General features: G+C 35.5%; 2 protein-coding genes across 7 annotated transcripts; both read right to left on the bottom strand.

The window, feature by feature from the left end:
- Nucleotides 1–1,910: 1,910 nt before the first annotated feature.
- Nucleotides 1,911–12,814, bottom strand: laptm4b (lysosomal protein transmembrane 4 beta). Its single transcript, XM_082185147.1, has 7 exons — nucleotides 12,536–12,814; nucleotides 11,196–11,313; nucleotides 8,793–8,866; nucleotides 8,469–8,591; nucleotides 8,288–8,386; nucleotides 7,546–7,641; nucleotides 1,911–4,911 (listed from the first exon to the last, which is right to left on the bottom strand). Exons 1-7 carry the CDS (start codon nucleotides 12,629–12,631, stop codon nucleotides 4,837–4,839), a joined length of 681 nt encoding a protein of 226 aa, XP_082041273.1. The 5' UTR covers nucleotides 12,632–12,814; the 3' UTR covers nucleotides 1,911–4,836.
- A 4,114-nt stretch (nucleotides 12,815–16,928) lies between these two features.
- mtdha (metadherin a) lies at nucleotides 16,929–25,202 on the bottom strand. 6 transcript variants are annotated; one of them, XM_082186895.1, is made up of 12 exons: nucleotides 24,682–25,202; nucleotides 23,981–24,115; nucleotides 22,723–22,819; nucleotides 22,408–22,572; nucleotides 22,212–22,259; nucleotides 21,356–21,523; nucleotides 20,952–21,032; nucleotides 20,751–20,834; nucleotides 20,168–20,289; nucleotides 19,516–19,617; nucleotides 19,296–19,410; nucleotides 16,929–18,533 (listed from the first exon to the last, which is right to left on the bottom strand). In XM_082186895.1, the coding sequence occupies exons 1-12, from the start codon at nucleotides 25,030–25,032 to the stop codon at nucleotides 18,466–18,468; spliced, it is 1,536 nt and encodes a 511-aa protein (XP_082043021.1). In that variant the 5' UTR covers nucleotides 25,033–25,202; the 3' UTR covers nucleotides 16,929–18,465. The 6 variants fall into 6 exon arrangements, with proteins under 6 accessions (XP_082043021.1, XP_082043022.1, XP_082043023.1 ...); XM_082186896.1 differs by having other exon boundaries at nucleotides 22,408–22,569; nucleotides 24,682–25,201; XM_082186897.1 differs by having other exon boundaries at nucleotides 23,981–24,112; nucleotides 24,682–25,201.
- Nucleotides 25,203–26,251: the final 1,049 nt, after the last annotated feature.

Raw genomic sequence — 26,251 nt, 5'->3', positions numbered from 1 at the left:
ATGCCACAAAAATAGTGTTTTTGTCATCGTGGTCAAAATGTTAAGATGTTTGTTTTTTTACCATGGAAATATTTGTGACATTTTTTTGTTGACCTTGACTGCTTTCTATACTTACAAGATTGTCAGTTTTGTCTCATTGAATGCTCTTATGAATCACTGAGCTTTTTAGATGCTTTTAACAGTAGGCATAACTACTTGGAAAAGTTGATTCTGTAATACACAAAAAGAGCATTTGTATTTATACAGTACGTTTATTTTTTTTGTAGAAATGTGTTATATGTAAACTGAAAATTCAAGGTAGATTGTTCATTTTTACACTATTATGTTTTGTCACATTTCTAAAAAATGTAACGTACTGTAATACTAATGGACTGCTGCAGCTGCTGAAAAATGGTAGTGATTGTGCCGGGTAATCTCCATAATCCATATATATGATTCCAAACTTGATCGGTAAGAATGTGATTTGTATTTCATTTCAATGGCAGGCCATTTGCCAATTCAGCAGACATTACAAACATTTAATTTCAGATATTTATGGAATATAGGCAACATGTATGTCTGAGAGATTTTGATAAATTAATGGATAATTTTGCATGTGATGACTCCCACGATGAAAGAATGTTTAGAAGTAGTGAAGAATTTGACATTTTCACTGAGAATCAACTCACCAGTTTTATCAATAAGCCATATGTATTTATTTATTGTGCAAATTGAAGACATTTGTACTTATTATTTTGCACCATGCCAAAAAAAAAAACATGCAATTTGATTTGGCATTTTGACCCCACACAAAAACATTGCTGAAATGTACACATAACATGATTTTACCATTAGAGGGCGCAATAACTAATGCATTTTATCCACAGTTCTTCAGTTGAATCGTTTTATCAGAACTCGGGGTGCATTTTACACACTTCTTTAGTGAGCACAATATAAATCTTTGCCTTTGGTTTGAAAATGTAGTCCGAAAGTTGTTGATATTTAATTATGTTTTGCAATCTTAAAATGATACTAAAAGGCATGATAGAGTAGAGTAGACTTATAGCCTAACTGAAAAATAAGTTGTAGGCTACAGTATGGCATTTTAAATCGCTACAAGCAGTTTCCTCATTATGTTTTCCCATAGGATTAGTCTATATTATATAAAATTAGAAGAGGTATTTGTCCTTTAAAGATTTAAAGATAAAAAATATTTGATTTGCTTCATTCCTCATTTTATTATTATGTTATTTACGTTTATTTCAAATTTAGCCTACACTGTTTACATATTCCCCGATGATGAATACAGCTCTTGACATTGAGGCTGAGGCATTAGAAACGTGCTGCTGCAACGACATACTTTTTTCCTAAGGATTTTCAGACCAAAATAAAACTCTGACAGGCCTAAAGCGCTTGAGTAGAGAAAACATCAATAGCTCTCTTCAGTGAAGTGAATGCCCTAGTTTCCTCAGTCACGTGTCGACAGTTTTGAAGTCTAATTCTTAATACCCACACAGATAAATATAACGAGCGTGTTCAGTGAGCTTGCAAAAATGAAAAGGATAAATAGGGAACTGGAGTGATGCTATTTCGGAAAAGATATCATGCAAGCTGTGTTTTTTGTTTTATATTCTAAAGCATCACTGTATAGTATCCTTGGAATCTGAACCATCAAAAAATAGGTCAGTGGATGAAGTGTGTGTATTGTAAATTCTTACGAACACAGTATGTGCTAAACTCCTGACAGTTCTGCTCATCCAAAAAGGAAATGAATCTTTCTCCTCTGATCATGCAAAGGTAAATGTTATCAAACCAATAATACTGCACTAATAATAATGAATCATATAATTAATACTGTATACTTAATAGTAAAAAAATTCATCTTAATCTTTATTTATTCACCTGCGTAATAAAGAGATACACAGCCATAATGACGCATTACTGTAATATTTTATTGTTCATGAATAAGACATAAGCCAGTGTCAACCCAATACAGGATGTGTAACAAGACAAAGACAAACACTCACAGCCATTCTACCTACTGACAAACATTATTCTGGGTTTCTGAGAATTCATTTTTGTGATATTCATTGATAACCGTTTCATTTTCATGAGGAATATCATGACAATAATTAAAATGTACAGGTCACATTTGATACCAAAAGCAAAATTCCAAATACACAGAATACTTTGAAAATTGATTCACGAAAAACATTGCTTGCTTGAAGCTGAATCTGAGATGCTGAATTGAAGATGAAAGTCTATGCTTAGAACAATGAAAGGAAATGTTTATATCTATCGATCTCTAATACGTTCATTAATGCTTCTATACCTATTGTTACCATAATGATTAAATGTAAGTACTTAGTCATTGTCAGCTATGGATACATGTTACAAAATACCCTTGCATAGCCACTGTATATAAAAATGAAAAAATGTTCCCAATAACAGAAGCTTGGAGACGACTGGGGGAGACGCCATGTTACTTAAACTGAGCTAGGTGCTAATCTACTGTCGGCAGTAACGTAATTTACTTTTAATTTGTCACAATTACTGATTAACACCATTCACAGACAATTACATGAATAAATAATATTCAAATGTGCAAAAACATTGCAGTCTGCAGCCACAGATTGTAACCTAGTGAAAATGACAGAAAAGTTATACTACTCTCAACAGGAGTATGTAACTTCAACAAATGACAATAATTCTCATTTATTCATTTGAGCACTGTCCTGGTTCAATGAACGTTTAGATAAAGCGACAACATTTGTGACATATTGTTGATTATCACCAAAATCAAGGCACTTACAATGGAAGTGAATGGGGGGAATTTTTGGATGATTTAAAAGCAGAAATGTGAAGATTCTAATTTTATGAAAGCACTTACATGAATATTGCTGTTAAAACTTGTGTTTTAGTCAATTTAGCATTTTAGGCATTACATGTCATGGCAAAGAAGTAGTAAAATGGGATATAATCAACAACAAAAAAATCATACTAAAATCATATGAACACATTGTTTAGGTCTACTATTGAAATGGCTATTCACTTCCATTCTAAGTGCCTCACTGTAAACATGTGGCCACATTACTGACATTTTTTGAGCAAAAGGTCCATTGACTATTGTCAAATAGTGTAGCGATGCATGAAACAAAGCTCACACAGAAGTCGCTTTGAAACCAAGTAGCTTTCTTTTCATCAATGCGGCAAATTCGCATTACCAAATTAAATCTGTTGCGAAATCTGCAAAGGAAAATCTTCCGCCATCACAATCGTGTGGATTCCTATTGAAACAGTAAATGTGACCGCACCTTAACCCAGATTTTTTTCTGTTTTTCTTTTAGACAGAGCCCCAATGTTTTTGCGTTCTCTCGCAGAAGTTTGGCGTTCCCCCGAGAAACTTTGCGTTCGTTTGCAAAACCTTTGCGGTCCCCTGAGTTTCATCAATTTTAGCAAAGTTTGAGAACGCAAACATTTTGCAAGCGAACGCAAAGTTCCTCGTGAGATTGCAAACATTTTGCAAGCGAACGCATTTTTTTTTTGGGGGGGGGAAATCGCAACCATTTTGCAAAGTTCCTCGTGAGATTGCAAACATTTTGCAAGCGAACGCATTTTTTTTTTTTTTTTTTGGAAATCGCAACCATTTTGCAAAGTTTCTCGGGAGATCGCAAACATTTTGCAAGCGAATGCAAAGTTTTTCGGTGGAACGCAAACATTTTGCAAGCGAACGCAATTTATTTTGAGTCTGCAAAGATTTTGCAAGCGAATGCAAAGTTCCTCGTGAGATCACAAACATTTTGCAAGCGAACACACATTATTTTTAGAGATCGAAGTCGCAAGCGAATGCAAATTAAAGGGATACTCCACTTTTTTTGGAAATAGGCTCATTTTACAACTCCCCCAGTTTCTGGTCTCATTGACTTCCATAGTAGGAAAAAATATATACTATGGAAGTCAATGAGACCAGAAACTATCTGGTTACTGATATTCTTCTAAATATCAGAAACTCGGCTGAATGGATTCGAAAACGGTAAAACTCAACTGTTTAACTCTGGGGGAGTTGTAAAATGAGCCTATTTCCAAAAAAAAGTGGAGTATTCCTTTAAGGGTCTCCGTAGAAGTCAGATCCCCCACGATGCATGAAACACAGTCAACAGAATCATTAAAATGTTTCAAATCTACTTGACTTCTCATCTAAATCAGAGTCTTCACGTATATTAAGTGTATAGAGCTTTGTAACTGTTCAACTGATCTATTGTGACATCTAAGTAATGATTAGCAATAGATTTGTTAAAAATTATTGCATTGTGTATAAAGGAAGACTTCACTTTGTTAGATAAAATTGTGTAGCATTGCTTGTTACATTTTTTTTTTTTACAACTAATTTAGTTATATTCTGAACCAGACTTCAAATTTCTTTCATTTCGTACAGTACAACGAAATTAAAGTGAAAATGCCGGCTTCTTACATTCAGTACATTTCTAGGTAACTCCCATTTGAAAAGTGCTCTTACGTAACTCCCGTGTTCATCATGCACGCTGCATTCGAATCTCAGGTATATCAGTAGACGACAACACTACTGAGAAGTTCACAGTATTAAAAAGGCCAGTGCCACACATAATCGCCGAAAGTGCAAATCAGATTGGAGCTGACACACAGCATTGGGTTGCCAGGACAGCTGGGTAGCCTTGTCGAGGGAAGGGCGTCTCAAAGTCATACTGCTGCCTCCAGAGAGGAGACTTACGTCACACAGCGACAAACAGGAGACCGGGGCGACGGAATGGGCTATTGTGACGAGAGATTGTTTCTTTGGAGAAGGTTTGGGGGCAGCGTAGTAAGAAAGTGGTGCGATTCTCAAGCCGAAACGTACTGGGGAGGGGGATCCTTCGGTGGAATGGCGATCGCCTCTTCGTAGGGTGGAAGTAGTACCTGAAATTAACGCAGTGGCATATTAGTAAATGCTTTCCTTATATAACATGTTTCCCTATTTCTTCTGTATGATGTATTCTAAGGCAAATCATGACACATTAGCAATGTTTGCGATGAACATTAGCTTGCTTCTAACTGAATATAAACTGCTAAAATAGTATGTAAAACAGCACATTATGCTAAATAAAAAGTTTTAAAAAGTAGAAAGCTATACATTTGGCATATAACTATCATATTTCATCTTGAAAATGACATTTTTGGATTAAAACTCAATTTTTGGAATAAAACATCAAATCGACTTGCATAATGAGTCAAGAAAGAGGTTCAAGATCTCATGTCTGATATTACTCCTGGTTTATTTTGTCACATTGGACATGGTATTGGAGAGCATTGCATTGTGGAATACATATTTTTATGCATATTTTGGCATCTGTACAGAGCCCCGCACATAGAATTTATTTTCCACAACTTAATTTGTTCCCATTAAATCATTATTTAACTAAATTAAGGCACCAAAATAATACATTTGTGGCCATGTTAACAAATTCATTCATTTGTAGCCACAATATCTATATTGCATACTGCATGTAGTATACATACTGAAGAAATAGTAAAAGTAGCACAGTAGTATGTATTCTGAAAATAACCATTGTGATATGGTGCTCATGTGGAAAATACAGGTTCGAATCCTGCGTTCCTCATGCCCACAACCCCTTTCAACTTTATCTTCTCATCTCTTTTCTCTCTACTGTCTCCTGTTGCTTTGCTAGTCATTTACTAACCACGGCCGAGTCGCACATAAAACTAAAGCATTTTCAAGCCACTCTGGATAAGAGTGTCTCGTTCACCCTCTTCTGTCACTGCAGAGAAAAGTTCATCCTCCCTATATAGAAAGACCAACCAAAATTCTGAAAGACCACATTCTTTGTTTAAGTACTGTTATGAAAAGATGAGCTAATTAGTAATATGGTCATGAACGCCCCGAGGGGATCGCGTTCGCACCTTGTCAAGATGGCTGGAATGCCTCAACCGAGCGGATTTCAAATGAACCAAACAAGTGTGGACAGTTATGTAACGGCCCGCAGCTGAATAGTGAAAAAGCCCTATGCTTCTCAATGGCCTTTTATTTCTATTCTTTCTGTCTCTTTTTAAAGAATCTGACCACTCATTATGCTGGAAGGTCATCTGTGGAATTCAGCTGAGTGAGCCGGGAAATCCAATTAGTCCGATCATCACCCACCCCAAAAAATACAAATATTTTTATACTCAATTGCATACATAGATACAGATAAAACGTATATCTTGAATGCACTGAAAGTCACTTTAGATAAAAGCATCTGTCAAATGCGTTAAATGTAACTCTTCGTATACGCGAGTTGTCAGTGACTGGAGGGCTGTGAGGGTCAACAGAGCAGCGGGACAGATAGACAGAGGCAGTAAGACAGGATTTCTTCTGGCAGACAGTACTGGATTAGAAGCACAGCACAGTGCCCTCTCTAATGCCCTCCATAAACACTGACTCAACAATACTGAGGGCATGAGGAGCGCGTCATCATTCATGATCCTGCTGGGATGCACATCAGAACATCCCCTATAGCTGTGCAGAGATAAACTCTAGAGGAGGCTACGTGACTGTTTCTTATGACTGAATTATGTGTAGGATCAGGAACTGAGAAATGGATGATTTTATTTATTTGTGTTAATGGTTCATGACTATTTAAATATTTTTTGCTGACTAATATTCAGCATGACTAGTGTAGCATGATTTGTGAACGAATGACTTGAGTGTTGTTTTAGTTTTATTAATATTTTGAATTAGCTTTCATGATAATTTTAGTTTATGTTTTAGTAATTTTGTTATGTGCTTTTGTCCTTCTATTAGTTTGTTTAAAAAAAAATAATGTAGGTATAAAAACATGAATTCGAAACAAATATTATACACATTCAGAAGAGAATTATTTAATTAGACCAAAATAACATTGTTTTTATCATATATTTGGTTTATAAAAATATAAACCTCATATAGTTACATATGGTAATAATAAAGCTGGGATCAATTATTTGGTGCCTCCTCAAATGTACTAAAATAATCATTAATGGAATTAATAAGGAACTGGATTTTTTAAATGGAATCAGAATCTGAAATTGAATAATCAAACTCCTTAGGATTCCCATCCCTAATCACATTACCACTACAAAAGTTTTGGGTCGTAAGATTTTTTTTAGATTTTTGAAAAGTCTCGTATGCTGTATTTATCTGATTAAAAATACAGTAAAAACAGTAAAACTGTGAAATATGATTAAAATTTAAAATAGCTTTTAAAATAAAATAAATTTCCATGTACCTAGTCTTTTATTATTATTAATGTTGAATACAGTTGTGCTGCTTAAAATTTTTGTGGAAACCATGAAACAATTTTATTCTCAGTATTCTTGAATTGAAAGTTCAAAAGAACAACATTTATTTGAAATATAAATCTCAGTAAAAGTATTTACTGCCACTTTTGATCAATCCAATGCATCTTGGCTGAATAAAAGCATCACCAACCCCAAACTTTTGAACGGTAGTTTATGTGTGTTCATTATGGAAACATCTGCAAATGTGAATGTAAAGAAACAAGACCCTTGACTTACTGTAGTGTCATTTGTAGTGACATAAACCAGGACCTCTGTAGTGCTTCTTCCACTGACGTATCTGTAGCAGTTCCAGACACAGGCAATAAGGTAAGCCTAAAGAGAAAGAACAGCCGTTGATGCTAAAGAAAACACCATCATAAATCATGCACATATGGCTTAGCAATAAAAATAATGAGCCACAGATACAGAAAATATAACAAGATCATATGGGACAAATAACATAAACATCACGATTTTGTTCTCTATATTTAATGTGCAAAAACGGGTCACCTTTCTTTCTTTTTTCACTTTTTTCCCCCCATTTTTAATTATAACCTCAGCTATTTGCTGTTATATTGGAGGAATTGCAAAATGAATACAGTGCCTACTAATCTAAAAACCTAAAATATCTGCTTTTAATTTTCAAGAAATTAAACCTTTGGTCAAAATCATAATGCAATAAACAACCTATTAGACTGTCATGCATACAACAGCACGGGGAGGCAAGCTAAGAGGTTAATTTTAGCACACTGTTTATCCCAGAAGAATAATCTGCCTCTCTCTAATGCGCGCAGGCTGTCATAAAGCGATTTGTATCACATCTGAAGTCTTCTGTAAAAGTCAGGCTTCTAGAAGGACAACACAGTGTCTGTCTGAAGCAGTCAGGCTCACTAGTCATCTTGCAGTGCACCACATCTAGTGAACCAAAAATAAACTGGCAGATCACAACGAATGGGAAAGCACAGTTGTTTCGCATTACCTTAAAGGCTAAGATGCATCCAACAAAGAGAAGCACTGCTAATACTAGGCACATGTTGTTTGTGGACATCAAGTCTTCTTTGTATGGAAAGGTCCCAGGCTGTTAAAACATAATGACACATCGAGTCACTAACAGAATGATAATTTGCAATATCAAAAACTCAAAGTCATGAGATCCTTACCAACTGCTGAAGATAGTCCTGTATAGTGTTGGGGTAAACAACAACACTTATTGCTACCAGTGTGTTAAGAGCAAAGTCAAAGATCTGGTAGCAGAAGAAAGGAATGATCCACGCAGCATGTTGCTGAAAAATAGAAAAAAAGAAATCATTTTACTACTCGGCACAAACCAATTTAGCAGAATCAGAATGAGCTTCAAATGATCCTTAAATCTCATTTACTCTCCCTATTGTTTGTATTCAATGCAAGGAAGAAAGTCTAATGGGTTTGGAACAACATAATGGTGAGTAAATGATGGAAGAACTTTAGTAAGTAAATAGTCAAACCTTATATGCACCATAGGTTGCCATTCCACAAATCATAATCATCAGCAATGAGATTGCAGCAGCGATACACATGTCTGTGGAGGAAAGACAAACCACATCAGATCTGCACAATGAATATTGAGTTTAACGGCCAATATGTACCATCTAGGATTGGGTAGTTCAATTTCAATCTGAAATCAGATTGGTGTTTTAATACAAAATAAACATTATTTTGCTGTCCAGCTAATTTCTCCCTTTAGTTGAGTTTCTGCTGAGCTCACTAAAACAAACTTGGTTTACCAAATTATGTTTTGAAAAAATGTTAAAGAAAATGTTACTGAATTTGACTGTTTCGTAGTGTTCATGTTAATCCAACGTAAATATTATAGTAATGCAAAGTTAGAGACTACCTCCTTGTACGGTTCAAAGTATCAGTTCATCTAATATAAGATATATCTAATCAAAAATAAACTCAAAATGATGTATATCTAATCAAAAACTCAAATGTAGATATAGGTAAACCAAATAAAATACAAATCAGACTGAACTAAATGAAGAAGACTTTGCGAATCAGAATCAAATAAACTGTAAATTGAGACTGTTAATCAGATCAGAAAATCTGTGTCAATGCCCAGAGCTATTAACAAACTGGAAATGACATTATGTAAATTATAGTGAATTTTCATAGTGAAATAATATGCATTGAACTTTCAATGAAATGCACTGAAATAGATTTATGTAAATTGTAATTAATGTTACTTATGCATTGAAATTTTTATGAAAAAACATTGAAATACATTTATGAAAATTGTAATGAATTCTATTAATTAAAATGATAATAATTATCCATCATTTCAATAATCTATTGGTAAACCACTCTGACCATGAATTGCTCATGCTGACGTTCTAAATGATTAATTTATGAACAAACTTACTAATTTATCAGAAAAGGCTAGAGCCTGATATATGAGCCAGTCACATCGCCTGCCTGAGTTAAAATTTTAGTAGTTCAGCCTAGTGCTCACAAGACATTACAGGCACTCATGAACTAGTCACCTGACCTACTATCTATAGTACTGAATTAGCCAAAACAACCACCAAACACTCATTCAAGCATATCTCATGTTTTTGAGAAATATAAGTTTTACGGATAATAATACGGCCTAGTAAGCACATAGTGGAGGAAAACAAGTAAACTAACTTCTCTAGTTTCTAGAAGGGAGACACACTGGCAACAGGGAGATTCATGGCCTTTTTTTAGGGAATGTCTTATGTTATCATTGAACATTAAAGAGGACCTATTACACTTTTTTACATTTTCAACTTTCTTTAGTGTGTAATGTTGCTGTTTGAGCATGACAAAGGTGTGCAAAGTTACAATGTCCACTCCAAAGGGAGTTATTCTCTATATCAGTGCGCACTGTTTCTGAACTCCCTAAAACGCCTCCATTGTAGTCTTGAGTTTTCTCCCGGGAACGAACATGTCATAATATTCCTCATTTAAATAATTCCTGCCTAAGGCATACACAAAAGAGGGGTGAGGCCTGGTTGAGTTGCGTTAGTAGTGTGTTGAAACTCGCGGTTATGGTAAGGGACGTGACATTTACGAAACACATTCGAAGTGGTTGACCAATCACAACACAGTCGTTCAGCTGACCAATCAGAGCACATTGCGCCTTTTGGAAGGAGGGGTTTCATAGAGACATGAACTAAACAGAGCGTTACTTCTCAGCCTCAGGCGTGACATCACGCCCACGGATGCATAAGGCACACAAAATGGGAAACACTTCGGAAGTTTCGTAGTTGTCATTTGATTGGTTGAATTCTACAGGATTCTATGAAATATGTGAAAAATAAGGTGTTTTTTGAACATGCAAGCATGAAAAGCTATTCTAGTAGACCCCAAAAACAAAATCAGGACTTTTTAAAAGGGCATAATATGGCCTCGTTAAAAATTCGGTTCAGTCAACGGCTAATATTACAGTTTTTCTAGTCCCTGACACTTCGGAATGTACATTGTAACTATAAAATTAATTTTAGATGCTCGAGCTCTCAGTACTGTAAGTAAATTGAGAGCACTGGTGCTGGTCATTGAAATAGCTCCCTCCACATAATCCCCTCCATATGTTAAAGTACACTCAACCGTACACTGTCTACTTCAGCGCCTATTACAAAACAGGCTTCATATAACAGAGGCCAGATGCAAAGCAGCCCAAACCAATTACAGGGAATCATAGTTTGAATCCTGCTGATGAGAGTCAGTTTTAATCAAAGTCACCAGAGCCAGAATCTATAGCAGTGCTGATACCACCAGGAAATACGATAGCAGTCTTTGAGTTCTTGCTGAACTTAAAAAGTTGATGCTGATCTGTTTGTTCATACTGGAATTGAATAACTATGGGAGATTAAATGTCTCAAACGTACTTGCATCGTCCATGACGTCCAAATCCGTGCCGAGTTCGGAGCTGGTGAGGTGGTAGTGGTACTGGACTGGGTCATTGAGAGCCGACAGCAGGATTAACAAAACCACTGCATTGATCAGCTGAAAAGGACAGAGAATATATATATATATTATATATATTTTTTTACATTAAAGATGTTTAGATCAATTCGTTTTTAGGCAAAAGCAAACAGGATCAGCAGAAAACAGGAATCTTATGTTTTAAAGTGTAAAGTGAGTTTTGGAATAAATTGCTCGGATTAAATACAAGTATTCTGATTAACAAAGTTTATTGTTTAGTTTATTATTAGGCATTTTGATATTTTAATATCCATGTATAATATATATATATACATAAATAATATTATAACATTATAATATAATAAGCTATATACATATATATAAATAATATTATAACATTATAATATAATATAATATATATATTTTTTCATGTTTTAATTAATTAATATAGATAGATAGTGCCGTTTGACTTTGCAGACCAATCAATCATATTATGCTATTAGCTCTACATGAAGGACATTTATATCGAAAATGTAATTAATCTGTGACACACATTTCCTTTATCCTCACTCATTGTCTCTGATAATGTTTTGTCTGTGGAAGCATTTTCCTGTCCGTGTCAATAAACGTCACTGTAGTTTTTAGGTTAATGAATTCTGTTGTTCCTTGCAATGCAGAAGAAACTGGAGGTGACCAGAATATTCCACCGTTTATTAGTATCTCATATATTTAGGTCTTTGGACACAGTTCGATAAGACAACTTTCTTTAGTTAGGCCAACAACAGTTTCAAGCATCAGATCAAGGATTCTTTTTCTATTTCTATTATGCAAAGGAGCTCTTGTTTCTAAAACAAGTCTCAACTAGGAGGAAGCACGACATCATGGGAGCAATTACGCGTTGTTAAACAATCATTTAGTGGTTAAATTATGACATTCTTCTCAGATTTTCTCTTTCATATTTGATTTATTTTTCATATTCTGTCAGCGGTGTTGCTTTATCTATAGCATCCATCTTTATCTATAGCACAATTACATTATGAATCATAAATGTGCGTGCAGAATTTTAAACATCAAGAATTAAGCATGCACAAAAATGCTGTCTAGATAGGTGACACAATATTTGTAACGACCATTTTTAATAATTTTAGAAAAAACTTTAAATTAGAATTCTGCAAATATTTATAATTTACTAACAATATTTAAAAATAGTTTATGCTGGTTATATAAAAAAAAAACGATAAAAATATTATGTTATTTAAAATATAATATTAAATGTTATTTCAAATAAGTCGTCTTGACTCACCATATACCAGATGCCCAGGATAATGGTGCCCGTCCGTACATGACAACACAGGCAGCAGCTGGTCGTGTACCATCTGTCCCACGGCGAAATCATCATCTTTCCGTCCAAAAACTGCACGACTAGTGCATGTGTCTTTAGCTTATATTATAGATTTGTTTTTATATAATTCGATGGATTTTCTTTTTTTACTGCTGCAGCTCACCGTCGCAGTTAAATCCTGTGTTGTTTCCGTTTCCCGTCCCGTCTCGTTTGTTCCCTACCGCTGCATTAATCCAGCTCATCTCCGCACCACGTGACCAGAGGGGGATTTGGTGTGACGTCAGGGGCCCTCTGGCGCAATTCGCTGTTCCAGACCAAGTCACTTGACTGCAGACGTCACGCCGGGAAGTCAAAATTTGGGTTTATTTTTGTGTTTTGTGAGAAAGATTATGTAAAACATTTAGGAAGAAACAGTTAAGCATAATTTGACTTTTTGTGACAAGCAACAATATTGTCATTCTACATGGGGCAAGTTGTCACAGTGGAACCTATTATAGGTATAGCCAAATTTAAACAGTAAAATAAATAATAGACAAACTCATTTATGAAACAGTAAAAATGTAAAAGATTTTGACCAACACAACACATTAATAAGCTGTATTAAATGTATAACATTTCAAACATTAATAATATTTTTTAAAATATTTTTTTATAAATGCCCCCCTTGACCTTTCTATTCATCAATAAATCCTGTGGAAAAAAAATCCACAAAAATACTAAGCAGCACAACTGTTTTCAACATTGATAATTATAATAGTTATAATCAGAATATTAGAATGAATGTATAGGCTAAAATATATTCAAATAGAAAACAATTATTTTAAATTAATAATATTTCATAATATTAGCTATTTTACTATATTATATAGGCCTAACATTTAATCAAATAAAATAAAAAATTGCTCCAACAAGAAGAATATGATATATAATCTCTGACTATGCAGACTTTGGCATGTTGGCAAATCCGAGCACAGTTTGAGATATGTTTATTGAGTTATGTTATAAAACTCCACAGATGACATAACTGGGGTGCTTTTTTAATCACCAAAGTCTCCCTTCCGTCTCCCTTTGCTCTTTGACTAAACGTGGTTGGATAAATGATTGAGATGATTTCACTTCTTTTTTTCATTTGTGATCGACATACACATTTAAACCGTTTATTTATAGTGACACAACCGTCCCTATAGTGACAGGCGATACACATGGATATGAGAAACACAAGTAAAAACTGGAGCAAACATGTCTTCGGATGCAGATTTATTCCCCCTCTTGCTTACAAAAGTGTTGATAATCTCCAGTGAGATTATATGAAGGGATTCAGTGTTGATGAGGACAGGGCTTGCTCTACGTGACAGAGGAGGAGAGCAGATGGCCCATACCAGTGAGACAGTGTGTGTGTGTGTGTGTGTGTGTGTGTGTGTGTGTCCACTAAGCCTCTGTGGGCGGCAGCTTCATCACTGCATCAGGGGATTTACAGCTCTCATCCAAAGAAAGTTTAACAGAAACAAATCAACATGGTGGCTGTACAAAGAGTGTGAGGTTCACTGGTTCACCTGGAATGGGTTCACCTGGAATCTCACTTTGCCATGTACAAATATCTTTTTACAATAAATATATATATATATATACACAGTACACACACATATATATATATAGTATGCGCAAGCATACTTGGCAATAAAGCTCTTTCTGATTCTGATTCTATATATTTATCCCCTGAGTGTTTAATTGTTCTTTAGCCTTTAGGTAAAAATATGACGCTTAGTTTTGTTGTGTGTGTTCATTCATTTGTTTTTGTAAATTTTTTGTAGTTTGTCTATTTTAGTTGTACAAGCCTTTTTTAACTAAAATGATTACACTACCATTGAAAAGTTTGGGGTCAGTTAAAATATTTGTAATGAAAATAATACTTTAATTCAGCAAGGACACTTTAAATTGCTCAAAAGTAATAGTAAAGGCATTTATAATGTTAAAAACATTCCCCCCCCCCAATAAATGCTGTTCTTTTGATCTTCCTATTCATCAAATAATTTTGGAAAAAAAGTATCACGGTTTCCATAAAAATATTAAGATGCATTATGATGTAAAGTGTTTTCAAGATTGATAATAATCAGAAATTCAGAATTTTTTTTGCACCAAATCATCACATTAGAATGATTTTTTGAAGGATCATGTGACACTGAAGACTGCAGTAATGATGCAGAAAATTCAGCTTTGTCATCACTGGAATAAATTACATTTGAAATACAAAACATTTATTCAAATCAAAACCAGTTATTTTAAATTGTAAAAATATTTTATAACAGCCTACTATTTTACTGTATTATTGTATCAAATAAATCAACAAACTGAAGAACAAATCAATGGAAAAAGATTTATGTGCCACAGATCCTAAATGAAATGAGAAATAGGAGAGGTCAGACTCATACACGTGACACGAGACTGCACAATTCAGGATGCAGTCAAATCTAGTGAAAACCATCAAATCTATATTGTAGAGTATTTTTTTCTAGTGCATGCTTTTGTTAGATTCGAAATAAAATATAAAAACAATAAAATAATAATAATAAAAAGGATTGCATTTCTTTAAAGGTCCACTATGTAACCTTTTGACCTCTAACAGTTTAAAAAACAAAACTGCATGCATTTTGCAGAAGAACATTGTTTTGGTTGTGCTTCGGCCCTGTGTGACTGTGTGGATGAATATGGTTCTTTGTCCTATTGCTCATAAAACACTCACTACTGGGCGTAAGAGAAATAACCAGTGTAGATGGAAAGGATCTCAAGCTGACTTGCTGAAGACGTTACTGTAGCTTTACCCATTAATAGACACGGTACTTCCTTGAAAATAAATTACAGCACAAACAGCGCTACAACCATAATGAAATGACCCTTCACAATAGATAATGCTTCATAATTAACTCTGTTAGAGAGCTACTTATGGCGGTTTAATATAAATAGCATATCTGCATCGCTAGTACAACATTTTAAATCCCTCAGTTCCCACCATTTCTGAAAAGCCAAGCCAAAGTTGATTCTGGTTTTATTACGCGCTCTGTCGCGTTCTCTTTGCCAGCAGACTCCCCACCGTTTTTTTAAACAGGTGACTCCACTCCACGGAGGATTTAAAGGGGTGATATAATGCCCCTTTTTACGATATGTAAAATAAGTCTCCGTTGTCCCCCGAGTGTGTATTTGAAGTTTTAGCTCAAAATACCCCACAGATAATTTTTTACAGCATGTTAAAGTTGTCCCTTTTTGAGGGTCATTAAAAATGCGTCGTTTCGTGTGTCCCTTTAAATGCAAATGAGCTGCTGCTCCTGGCACAGAGGGCGGAGTTTCAAGAGCTCCTGTGTGTTAGCAGCTCCAATTACCTCACATAGACAAGCACTTTTCTGCATTTTATGTATAAACTGGAGTCGGACAATAAGAGAATCAAGAAGTGACATGTAGAATGCAACAGGATGTTTCTGAATGGTTAGTTGAAGTATTTATGTTGCTGATGTGGAGTTAACTATCTTCAAGTCTTTGATTAGCATATTCTGTCATGATAATCTATAAATCGCTCGTGTGGGAACTGTTGTAAGATGCCTAAAGAATGACATGCTATTGCATTTGTGTTACATACTGTGTTGCATGTGAAAAGACGAATGCGACAGCTTTAGCAGACTCACAACTCTTCTCAACATGGACTGCATGTTCCCGGGGGCGGGGTTTATGTACGTTTTAGGGTTAGTGATGTCACTAACCCGGGAGGAATGTCGTGTAGTCCCTACCAGCCGTCTGTTGTAGTCCTTAAAAAACTATTTCTTTAAATGCAAATATCTTCCTTTGAACTTTGCAGATGTTGTTTATGCTCAAACAGCAACATTACACACTAAAGTTAGAAAAGTGAAATCATAATCAACCACCCCTTTAAGATTTCTCGCTGACTTATGGACGTATTTTTCCGCGAAAACCATTCCTTCAGGTCTAAAATATAAACATTTATAATATTACCATAGTGAATCAGGGTAAGACAACACGTTTTGGAATAAAATTGATGTATTGACTCGTTTGAACAATTTTGTCCAAAAAGAGTTAGAGTGTAGGCTACCTTTAAATACCAGTGCTTGCAAAATAGTGTAAAATTGAGTTAGAAATGTTGTCAACCCAAATATTGATGGATAAATGAAGACACAATGTGCTGTGTTTGCAGTCTAAAGATGGATTTAGAACGACTGATAACTGACTGATATTCTGCATAAAAATATTATGACTTTGCTGTGGGGTTTTTAGGCAGATTTGATACTTTTAAACTATAACATTAAATTTCTTAAATATAACAAAATAAATACACTTTAGGGTTTAAGACTACAAGATGAGCCCAAACGGCATTTTCTTTTATTTAACAAATCAGCAGCTCAATAAGCAATCTTCTTTTATTTAACAAATCAACATAGAAATATTGCATTGACTTAAGTAAACATGATCATTCTTAAATCCATAAATTTGTAGAAATACATAGTTTGAGTAACCTCTAGAATGATAAACTAAGGCAGGCATCCGATGCTAGACCAGAGTCCCTCAGAGACACATAATCTACTGAAATTTACAAAACAACCATGGGCAAAACACCACTAAGTCAACCCAAATATGAATAAGCATTTTATCCCCCCCCTCCCACATCCATTCATCATCATCATCATTCATTAAAGCCTATTTACAGTGAGTGGTACTTGCACAAGTGGACAGAGAATCGGGACGTTGTTCATCACTATATAAATGGTTAAGTTCATGCAAGTGCAACACTGACATCAATCAAATCTGAAAGGAAAGGTAATGCTAAAAAGACTTGAAAATGAGGAAGAGAACAGAAAGCATACACTATTAAGTATAGATTAAGGCAACAGATTCCTGATACTGATACTGTTTTAGTGTCATGGAATTAAAGCTGCGCTAATCATCATCAACTTTCCCAATCAAAATCACATAAACCTACTAACTTACTCAGTCAAAACAAACATGAACAAAAATGTAATGTTCACATTGTGCAAGAAACAAAAAAAAAGTAAATACACTTGGTATTTTACAACCTTCAGCACAGTGCAATTACAAAGAGTTTTACCATATAAAAAAAGCCCTTATAGTTCTATACATATGGCGTGGCTTTTTCTACTTTAGTTTGCAGGAAATAAAGCATTAGAGTCAACTAGTAGTTGATTAAAAAGGAAAGAGTTGTAACTCTAAAAATCTCCAAGATCCACATACCCAGTTACATGGGTAAAATACATATACTCAGGACGGAAGAAAGGCTCTAAGAAAATAGGTTTAGCATTAAAAAAGGTTCTCTGTAATATAACTGTTCTCTGGTTTTCCACCACAGCGATCTAGAGGATTACAGTAATTCACCTCACAGAAGAACTGCTGGAGGAGACGCGGGCTCACAGCGCCTGTCTGTGGCTTCTAACAGCAACTGCAACACTTCAGAAACTGCTGGACGGCAAAGTGCAATTCAGCACGACTAAAGTGCCACAGGAACAGTAATAGATGGAAAGAAAGTCGATTTCCCAAATGATATCAACCCTCCAAGTTCAAAATCAATTAAGCATCTGGTGGAAAATAATGATCATGAATGTTTTGCTCCACTGAAAGCATGTCTGATATTAACAAACCTCAGTGTGGCGTAATAGTGCACATAAGTAGTGTTCCAGCCCACGGACTGCTCACCTTTACTCTATAGTTTTCATTCTTTCATTTCTTTTTTTTTTGCTGAGTTCTTCCAACTCAGTTTTGTTTCTATTTTGGATTTTATTTTAAAAGCACAGTCTTTTTCAGTATAAAATTCTGTACTGTGGAATTATTGCATAAACAATCTATTTGCATAAGCTTTCCTGGATTTTATTCACAGTTCATGTTTCTCTCCTGGCCTTTTTCTTCTGAACTTGCTTCGGTGGTTCCCAATTCTGATCAGATTTCTCTGTGGGAGCAAAAAATAAATAAAAATCAGCAAGATTATCATATGTTATTAATGTAATTATATAGCATCCAAAAGCCAAATCTGAAAATCTAGGACTTAAAGTTTTATTTATGTATTTTTTTTGTGGGGAGAAAAGTGTGGATAAATGACATACAAACAATATTCTGAAATTTGTGTGTATAAAAAAAGCATCAATACTGGTGTCAGGCTTTTGGACCTGTATGTGGTAAAATGCATTTACCTCACACATTATATTGATGGTAAAGAGGACTAATTACGCCCTTTTACAAAGTATTAATTTGTTTTTGGGGTCTAATAGAATGTTTTTATGCTTGAATGTAAAAAAAAACTCTTTTGACATATTTCACATTGTTGTAGGACCTCTCTTTTCAATCTGTCAGTAATGCTCTGTTTAGTTCCTGTCTCTATGAAGCCCCTCCTGCCGAAAAGGGCAATGTGCTCTGATTGGTCAGCTGGACCAGTGTGTTATGATTGGTCAATGCTTTGAACAACTCAACTAGGTCTCACCCCTTTTTTTCCAATATGCTTTGGAGAGAAATTATTTAAATGAGGAATATTATGTCGTAAATGTTCCCGAAAGAAAACAAGGTTTTTCCGGGTGTGTTTACTGATATAGAGAATTCCCCCCCAATAGAGTGGACTTTGTGCTTTGTAAACAGGGACATCACATACTAAAAAAGCCTAATATGCCCTCTTTAAACAATCTCGCTAGATTCACCAATTCATTTGTGATTTACTCACTTGAAGAAGACTGTGGAGGGATGTTTTGCTTGGATCCCTCATCCTTTGGAACATGAGGAGGATGAGGCTTGACAGTCACGCTCTTCTCTGCAGGAGCAGAACCTTCTTGAGTCACCTTGAAGAGGAACATACAATTTGGTCAGTCATGCAGAATTCACAAAGCATTGACGTTTAAGTGTTCATGTGTCGATTCTCGTTTTTTTTTAAACATTATTTTTACCTCAGCAGTTGAACCTTCTTCCTCTGGTCTCTTCTTTTTCTTTCGTCTCTTAGATTTTCCACCTCCTGCAGGATCTGCCTCGTCCTTGTCATCATTTGATTCCTGCAACCAGAACAAACATTTAGAAAAATATGTTTTGTTTTACTAAAAGTACATTTATAAAATTATAACGAATGTGCCCATTTTCTACTACTTTGTTTCATGTTTTAAACCTTGTATGATAATGATAGGCAGGCTATTATTTCTCTGTAAGATGGCAAGCATTCATGTATTCTTTTCCGATTTGCATTTGTATGCATAGTAAAAGTAGTTTTTGTGATTTTTAACCACTGAATATTTTCGTTCAATTTCCATGTTCTCTAATCAGCAATTTTATATAGAGTCCGACTCGTACATAAAGTTAAAGTGCGTAAAAACAACTTTTCTTTATTTAACATTCAGTATTATATTTAGAAGATATTTTATTATTTATTTATCGAGATCAGAATTAGATTTTAAACTGTCCTCCCAGTTAATTTTAGCTTCTGGTTAAATCCCCACCTACTTCCGGTTTTATCTAAATACAGATTGAAATAATTTAGAGATTTTTACAGATACATATCCAAACATTGGCTCCACTGCACACTCCAAATTATAACTGTTTTTTTTATACCACAAGTGGGTTGGAAACTGGAATCTCTTTCAAAGCAGGAGCATCAACTTTGGGCTCATAATTCCCCCATATCTCAGCTGGAGCGTTCCAGTCCGAGCTCGGGTCCACAGCGGAAAGACCATCTGAAATCATACGGAGACACAGGAAATGTTAATAGTCCTTTATGATATACACTATCATTTAGAAGTTTGGGGTCAATATGATTTTCTTTTTTTCAGCAAGGACACAGTGAATTCATCAAGCGTCAGTAAAGACTTTTTAAAATAAGATTTCTAATGCTGTTCTTTTGAACTTTCCATTAATCAAAGTATCTTGAAAAAATGTATCACAGCTTCCAGACAAATATTAGGCAGCACAACTGTTTTTAACAAACAATAATCATAAATATTTCTTGAGCACCAAATCGGCATATTAGAATGATTTCTGAAGGATCATGTGACACTGAAGATGTATTTTGGATCAAATAAATGCAGCCTTGGTGATTTTTCTACAAAATGTTACTGACCACAAACCAATCTTTTGTATTAAAATGTAATCTAGAAAAGACTGTCTCTCATTTCTGAGTCTAAAGTTTTGATCTTACTGGAGCTGGACCATTCATTGTCAGGGGTGGGTGGATTGTCCCATTTCCCAATTTCAATGTTTGATTTAGTCCGAGTCTCTCCACCTGTAAAACACATGGGAAAAGATTATTAATACTTGTAGTGTTTAATAGCATACAAGGACAAAATGATGTGCTCCTTACAAGAATGTCCTCTTAGTGAAAATAAAAGGTTACACATACCTGATGGGTTCAGTCTAAGCATTGTTAAGTTCACTGGGTTTGGTTCTGCCTTAATTTTTCCATCAAAACTAGTCCATGCACCTGACAAATAATAAGACAGCATGTTTATCCACAGCGGCTGTAAGATTGAAAAATATTACTTGATAAACCAAATTTTAGTCAACTGCTCATTTGCAAAATATAAAGTACTGTGATAAAGGTGTTGTTACTATGCTAAACATCTTAATATAAAATTAAGTAAAGTGTAATAACCCAAAGGTTTGAATTCATTGGAACTACCATCTAATCATTTACTACACATAAGAACAAACTCCAAGCTCTGTCACAATTATCTGAAAGCTAAAAACCCTCAAATGCAGCCGTAATTGTTATAAACTCAAGGCAGGGTCATAAACAACTGTGACCTTCTGGCTCTAGTTTCCAGGTGGCGTTATCACGGTTCTTTTGCCCAAGGGTCTTTCTCCCAGTAGACCACTTCTCATTGTTTAAAGCGCTTGGTTGCGTTGACTTCACAGGCTCCTCCATCAATCCTCCACCGTTAACAGAGTTCACATCATTACAGTTAGACGTCACTAAAGAAAAAGGTGATATTTGTAAGGTATATTCTGAGTGACACCGTTCAAAGTTTAGGGTTGCTAAAATGTTTTTGAAAAAAAAGTCTCGTGTTGACAAATTATGCATTTGTTTGATCAAAAATACAGTAACAACCGTAATGTTTTGAAATATTACTACTTAAATGAAATGAATAATTGAATCGTTTTCTTTTTTAATATATTTGGAAATGTAATGTATTCCTGAGATGGCAAAGCTGAATTTGAAGTTTTCAGTGTCACATGATCCTTTAGATATCATTATGAAGATGATCTGGTACTCAAAACATTATGATTATCAATGTTGAAAACTGCTCATTTTTTGTGGAGACCATTATACTATTTTTTCCCCATAATTCTTTGATGCCTAAAGTTCAAAACAAACAGCATTTATTTGAAATAAAAATCTTTAGCAACATTAACGTTGTTAATGATATTTTTATCATTGGATAATTTCTGAATAAAATTGTACATGGAATCTATGCCTTTTCAAAGTGTATAAAAATACATAACAGCAATTCTGGAAATTCTTTTAGCTGACAATAAAAGTCTATTATATTATCTTTAAATATTTTACCACATTTAAATCCATTTTTTCACTAAACTTAACACAGAAAAAGAGGAATGATCACAGATTTTATATTCTGTAAATTAAACTTTTTTTTTTTACCTGGGGCTGTGATGACATCACCCTTCCCGGCCTTGGCACGTGATGACTCTACAATAAGTCAAAGAAAAATCATTCTAATGACTAAAAATACTTTGCTTCTTAAAGGAAACTCCTGTGTATTAACATTTTCTTCAATGCCATCCGCACATAAATGTGCCCAGTAAAATCTAAAAAAGGATTCAAAGAAAAGGCGTACCTTTGTTCTTCTTGGTGCCAGCTGTGGCTGTAACCACAGGTTGCTCCACTTTCTGGCTGGCATGATCTCCAGCTTCAGGGCTCCCAGAGCTGTCGCCAGGGCCCTTCTCCTTTTTGCGCTGCTGACGTTTCTCTCGATTACTGACCTTGGTTTCCCAAGCACCTGCTAAACACAGTCATACTGAAAAAGGACCTTCTCAAAGCAGCTCATTTGAATTTATTTAAGCAAGATATTTTGCATTTCAACTTCTAAGTCTGATTACCAACAAACAATTTTCATACTGAAAAAGTGAAGTTGCCACTACAGTTTGGTTACCTAGTTTCATACCTTCATCAGGTTCCTTGCCATCGGTGGAGGAAACAGCTTTGGTTGGCTTCACCTCTGGTTTTGGTTTCTTTTTGTTTTTCTTGGTCTACATAGGAACCAAAAAACACCCATTTACAACTTCCTGACAAGTCAGAAAGCAAGAATCTTCTTATTCTCACACTTACTACAGATACAAAGTGCCATTTCAGACATATTAAGATATCTTAAAAAGCTTATTTGGTCTTGTAAAACCTATGCCTAAAGTTTGAGGCCTTGGGACAAAGTACATAGTTTCCCCTCTCGATGTACCCTACATTTGCTGTATCTGCATTATCAAATTACAGCCTGATGATACTGACACCCGACCTCTCTCAATCAGTGTTTACAGACTGAACCAAGGCTGATGCAAATGTTCAGAGCCCTCCTGAGCAAAAGAGCCAAACTTACTTTCAGAAATGGTCTATATAATTAGCTTTAATGTGCCCTTGAAGTGGAGTTAGAAATAACATTTACAAGTTCTGTGCACAAGAATGAACAAGCAAAGTCATATTTACAAGCGTTGGAAGGGGTGCACATTTGAAACACTGTGGAAGGAGTGAACTAATATAGATAATATCCAGGGCTTATAGGGATACTATCAGCTAGTAGTTTTCCAAATTTACTAGCCACTCAGTATTTTCACATCGATACCATAGGGAAAAACTAGATATTTTTAATATTATCTCATAACTTGGAAGCAGGTATATATAGTGACTGCGTTACACGCCACAACTGAAATCCACCCGCATTTTGCAGGTTGGCGGCGGGTGTTAATGTCAAGCATATATATATAACATTATATCTATAATGTTTTGTATACATAGAGATCAGTGAGCAGAATGCAAGTCTGTAGTGCAGGGAATGGGATTATATGAAATATTCACTTGATGTACCCCACAAGATTTTGAGGTTAATATTTCAATGACATTCGCACGTTCACAAATTTCTTATGTCAGTTAATAATCAAATTAAATGTAGGTAAATAAAGTTTTTCATCTCAAAGTTCTGCATAAACATTCGCAAAAGAAAAATCATTGCATAATTATGCTTAATGATGTTGGAAAAAATGTTTTTCAAACTGTTTTGCTATTTCAGAGCAAACCACCCTTTTCTAAAGTAGCTGCCAAATAAATGCCTTGAATTCTACTACAGTTATTGTTACTACAAACATATAAACAACCGAATAGACTTCCTCTATGAAACCAGAATGAATACTAGGTGGAACAACCTTTGTATCAGCAGGTGTCTGTGCTGGAGCTGGTGCTGGTGCTGGTGAAGGAGGGGGTTTCTTCTTCTTCTCCTCGGTGACTTTGATTTCCTGCTGAGGTTCAGCCACCGTCTGTCCATTCGCCTGGGCCTTCTGCTGCGGGCACATGACAGTTACAAACCAACAAACTCCACATTTCCTTCCTCTATGAACTGACAGTTCTTGAAAACTTCCCTTAGGGCATGAATACTGTCACAATGTGCGTAAGCCTTACAAAAGGTGGTGTTTAGCAAAACCGAAAGTTATGAAAGCGCGAGTTAACCGGTCAGCTCTACAGTGCTACGTGGCTCTTACATCGCCTTCGTGTCTCTTGTAGCACGACACTCGTAATATAATAACAACGCCTGATTTCTTCATTTAATCTTAAAGGGGACGATAAACAGTTTAGAATGAAATCATTTAGATAGGGAAAAGATTTCTACATCAACAGCGGTTTCTAACAGGTTTTGACAGGTTAGCACGTTAGCAGCTACTCGTGCTAATCTCTAACAAGTTGCATATGATTTATAGGACTGCATCTCACAACCTTAACAAGCAGCCAATCTATCTTAAATTCGGGTGTCACATATGTGTCCAAAAGAGGTGTCTAGGAAGGCAGTTGTCTTTGTTTTGAAATAACAGCCATTACTAGGAAATCACGATCACAGGCCGCTTAACGTTACCTTATCGGATGCTTTCTTTTTGTTCTTCTTCTTCGGTTCGCTCGGCTCGGTCTTCACAGTCTTCGGTGGCAGGGCGGTCTTGACCGGGATCTCGGCGACGGTGCTGGGACTCACAGTAACAGGGACCGCTCGGCGCTTCCTCCGTCCACAGGCCGCGAGCACCACCAGCACAATCAGCCCGATAAGAGCCGTGCTCAGAATCAGCCACGACGGATACTTCTCCGGCTTTATCCCCAGATCAACCCCCAGCTCGGCTCGGAGGAAATCCAGGCCGGAGGACAGCAGCCCGCGGATACGGTCGGACACGTATTCGGCTCGCTGTGTGGCTAAAGTTCGCCAGTCCTGGTCCATTTTAAGCAAGCGGACAAGAACCGCACGAAGAGACGAATAATGAGCTCCTGCTGCTGGCAGCGGGAGAGAGTCAGTGAACGGCAGGAGGGAGTGGCTTTAGAATTGCTTGCTTTCTTACATGATAGTTGTGTCTCAATACCTATCGATCTGGCTACCTAGACAACACTTTTGGGCGTCATATGAGGGCGCTGCGTTGTTGGACTGGAAATCATAGAGAAGGGAATCGAACGGAATGTAAATATTCTAGTTCCGATTCTGGTTTATCTGAACGAGTTATGTCATAGCTCAACTACTACTTTTGCGAAAAAAAGTATTAAAAAAAGTATATTTATTGCCAAATTATGAGATCATTTCCGATTTCAGCAGAAAAGATAACACAAAAATAAATACATAAAAGTGAAATAAATCTAATTCATAGATTCATAAATGGTTATGATTCATTAAAAAGTCAAACGAGTGAGTCATTCATTCAGGAATCCGACTAAACAATCTCAAGAGTATATTCTGCGGAATCACTTTCAAGATACATTTACGGATCCGAAAGTCTTACAATTGTACAAATATCTTTGACTTACATGTCATTTTGTACAGTGTAATCGATTAATCAATTGCGAAATATTTAACCGGTTCTGAATAAGATCAGGTTCTCGGTTCTCTTAACCCTGAACACAAGTGCGTTCAAAGTCCACTCAAGTTAAAGATCACCCAATTTTTGGGGTAATTTCCTCATCCTCAAGTTGTTCCAAACCTGTATGAATTTCTTTATTCTGCTGGCCACAAAAGAAGATATTTTGAAGAATGTCAGTAACCAAAAAGTTGATGACTGCCATAGTATTTTTTTCTTCTTCTTCCATACTATGGAAGTCAATGGGGTCCATCAACTGTTTGGTCAAAATATCTTCTTTTGGGTTCAGCAGAATAATTAAATTCCAAAAGGGTTGGAACAACATGGGGGTGGGTGTAAATGATGACAACATTTTCTTTTTTGGGTGAACTATCCCTTTAAGATGTCCAAAATGCTGTCTATGTAGGCAACTAGCTACAAAAAAAATCATGGTTTTAGTTCAATCAATTTGAACGCTCACTGTTGGGTTGAGAGAAATCTTGATATTAAAAATTCAAAATACCAACCTATCTACAAAAGTGTCTCTCTTTAATATTTTTTTACAGTTTTTTATTTTTCTTAGCTGTATACAGTTTCTATTCGCACCCAGACAAA

This window comes from Leuciscus leuciscus (genome assembly GCF_965113295.1).
Source record: "Leuciscus leuciscus genome assembly, chromosome: 12".
NCBI classification, from domain to species: Eukaryota; Metazoa; Chordata; class Actinopteri; order Cypriniformes; family Leuciscidae; genus Leuciscus; species Leuciscus leuciscus.
This window is presented reverse-complemented; position numbering and strand designations above follow the sequence as displayed.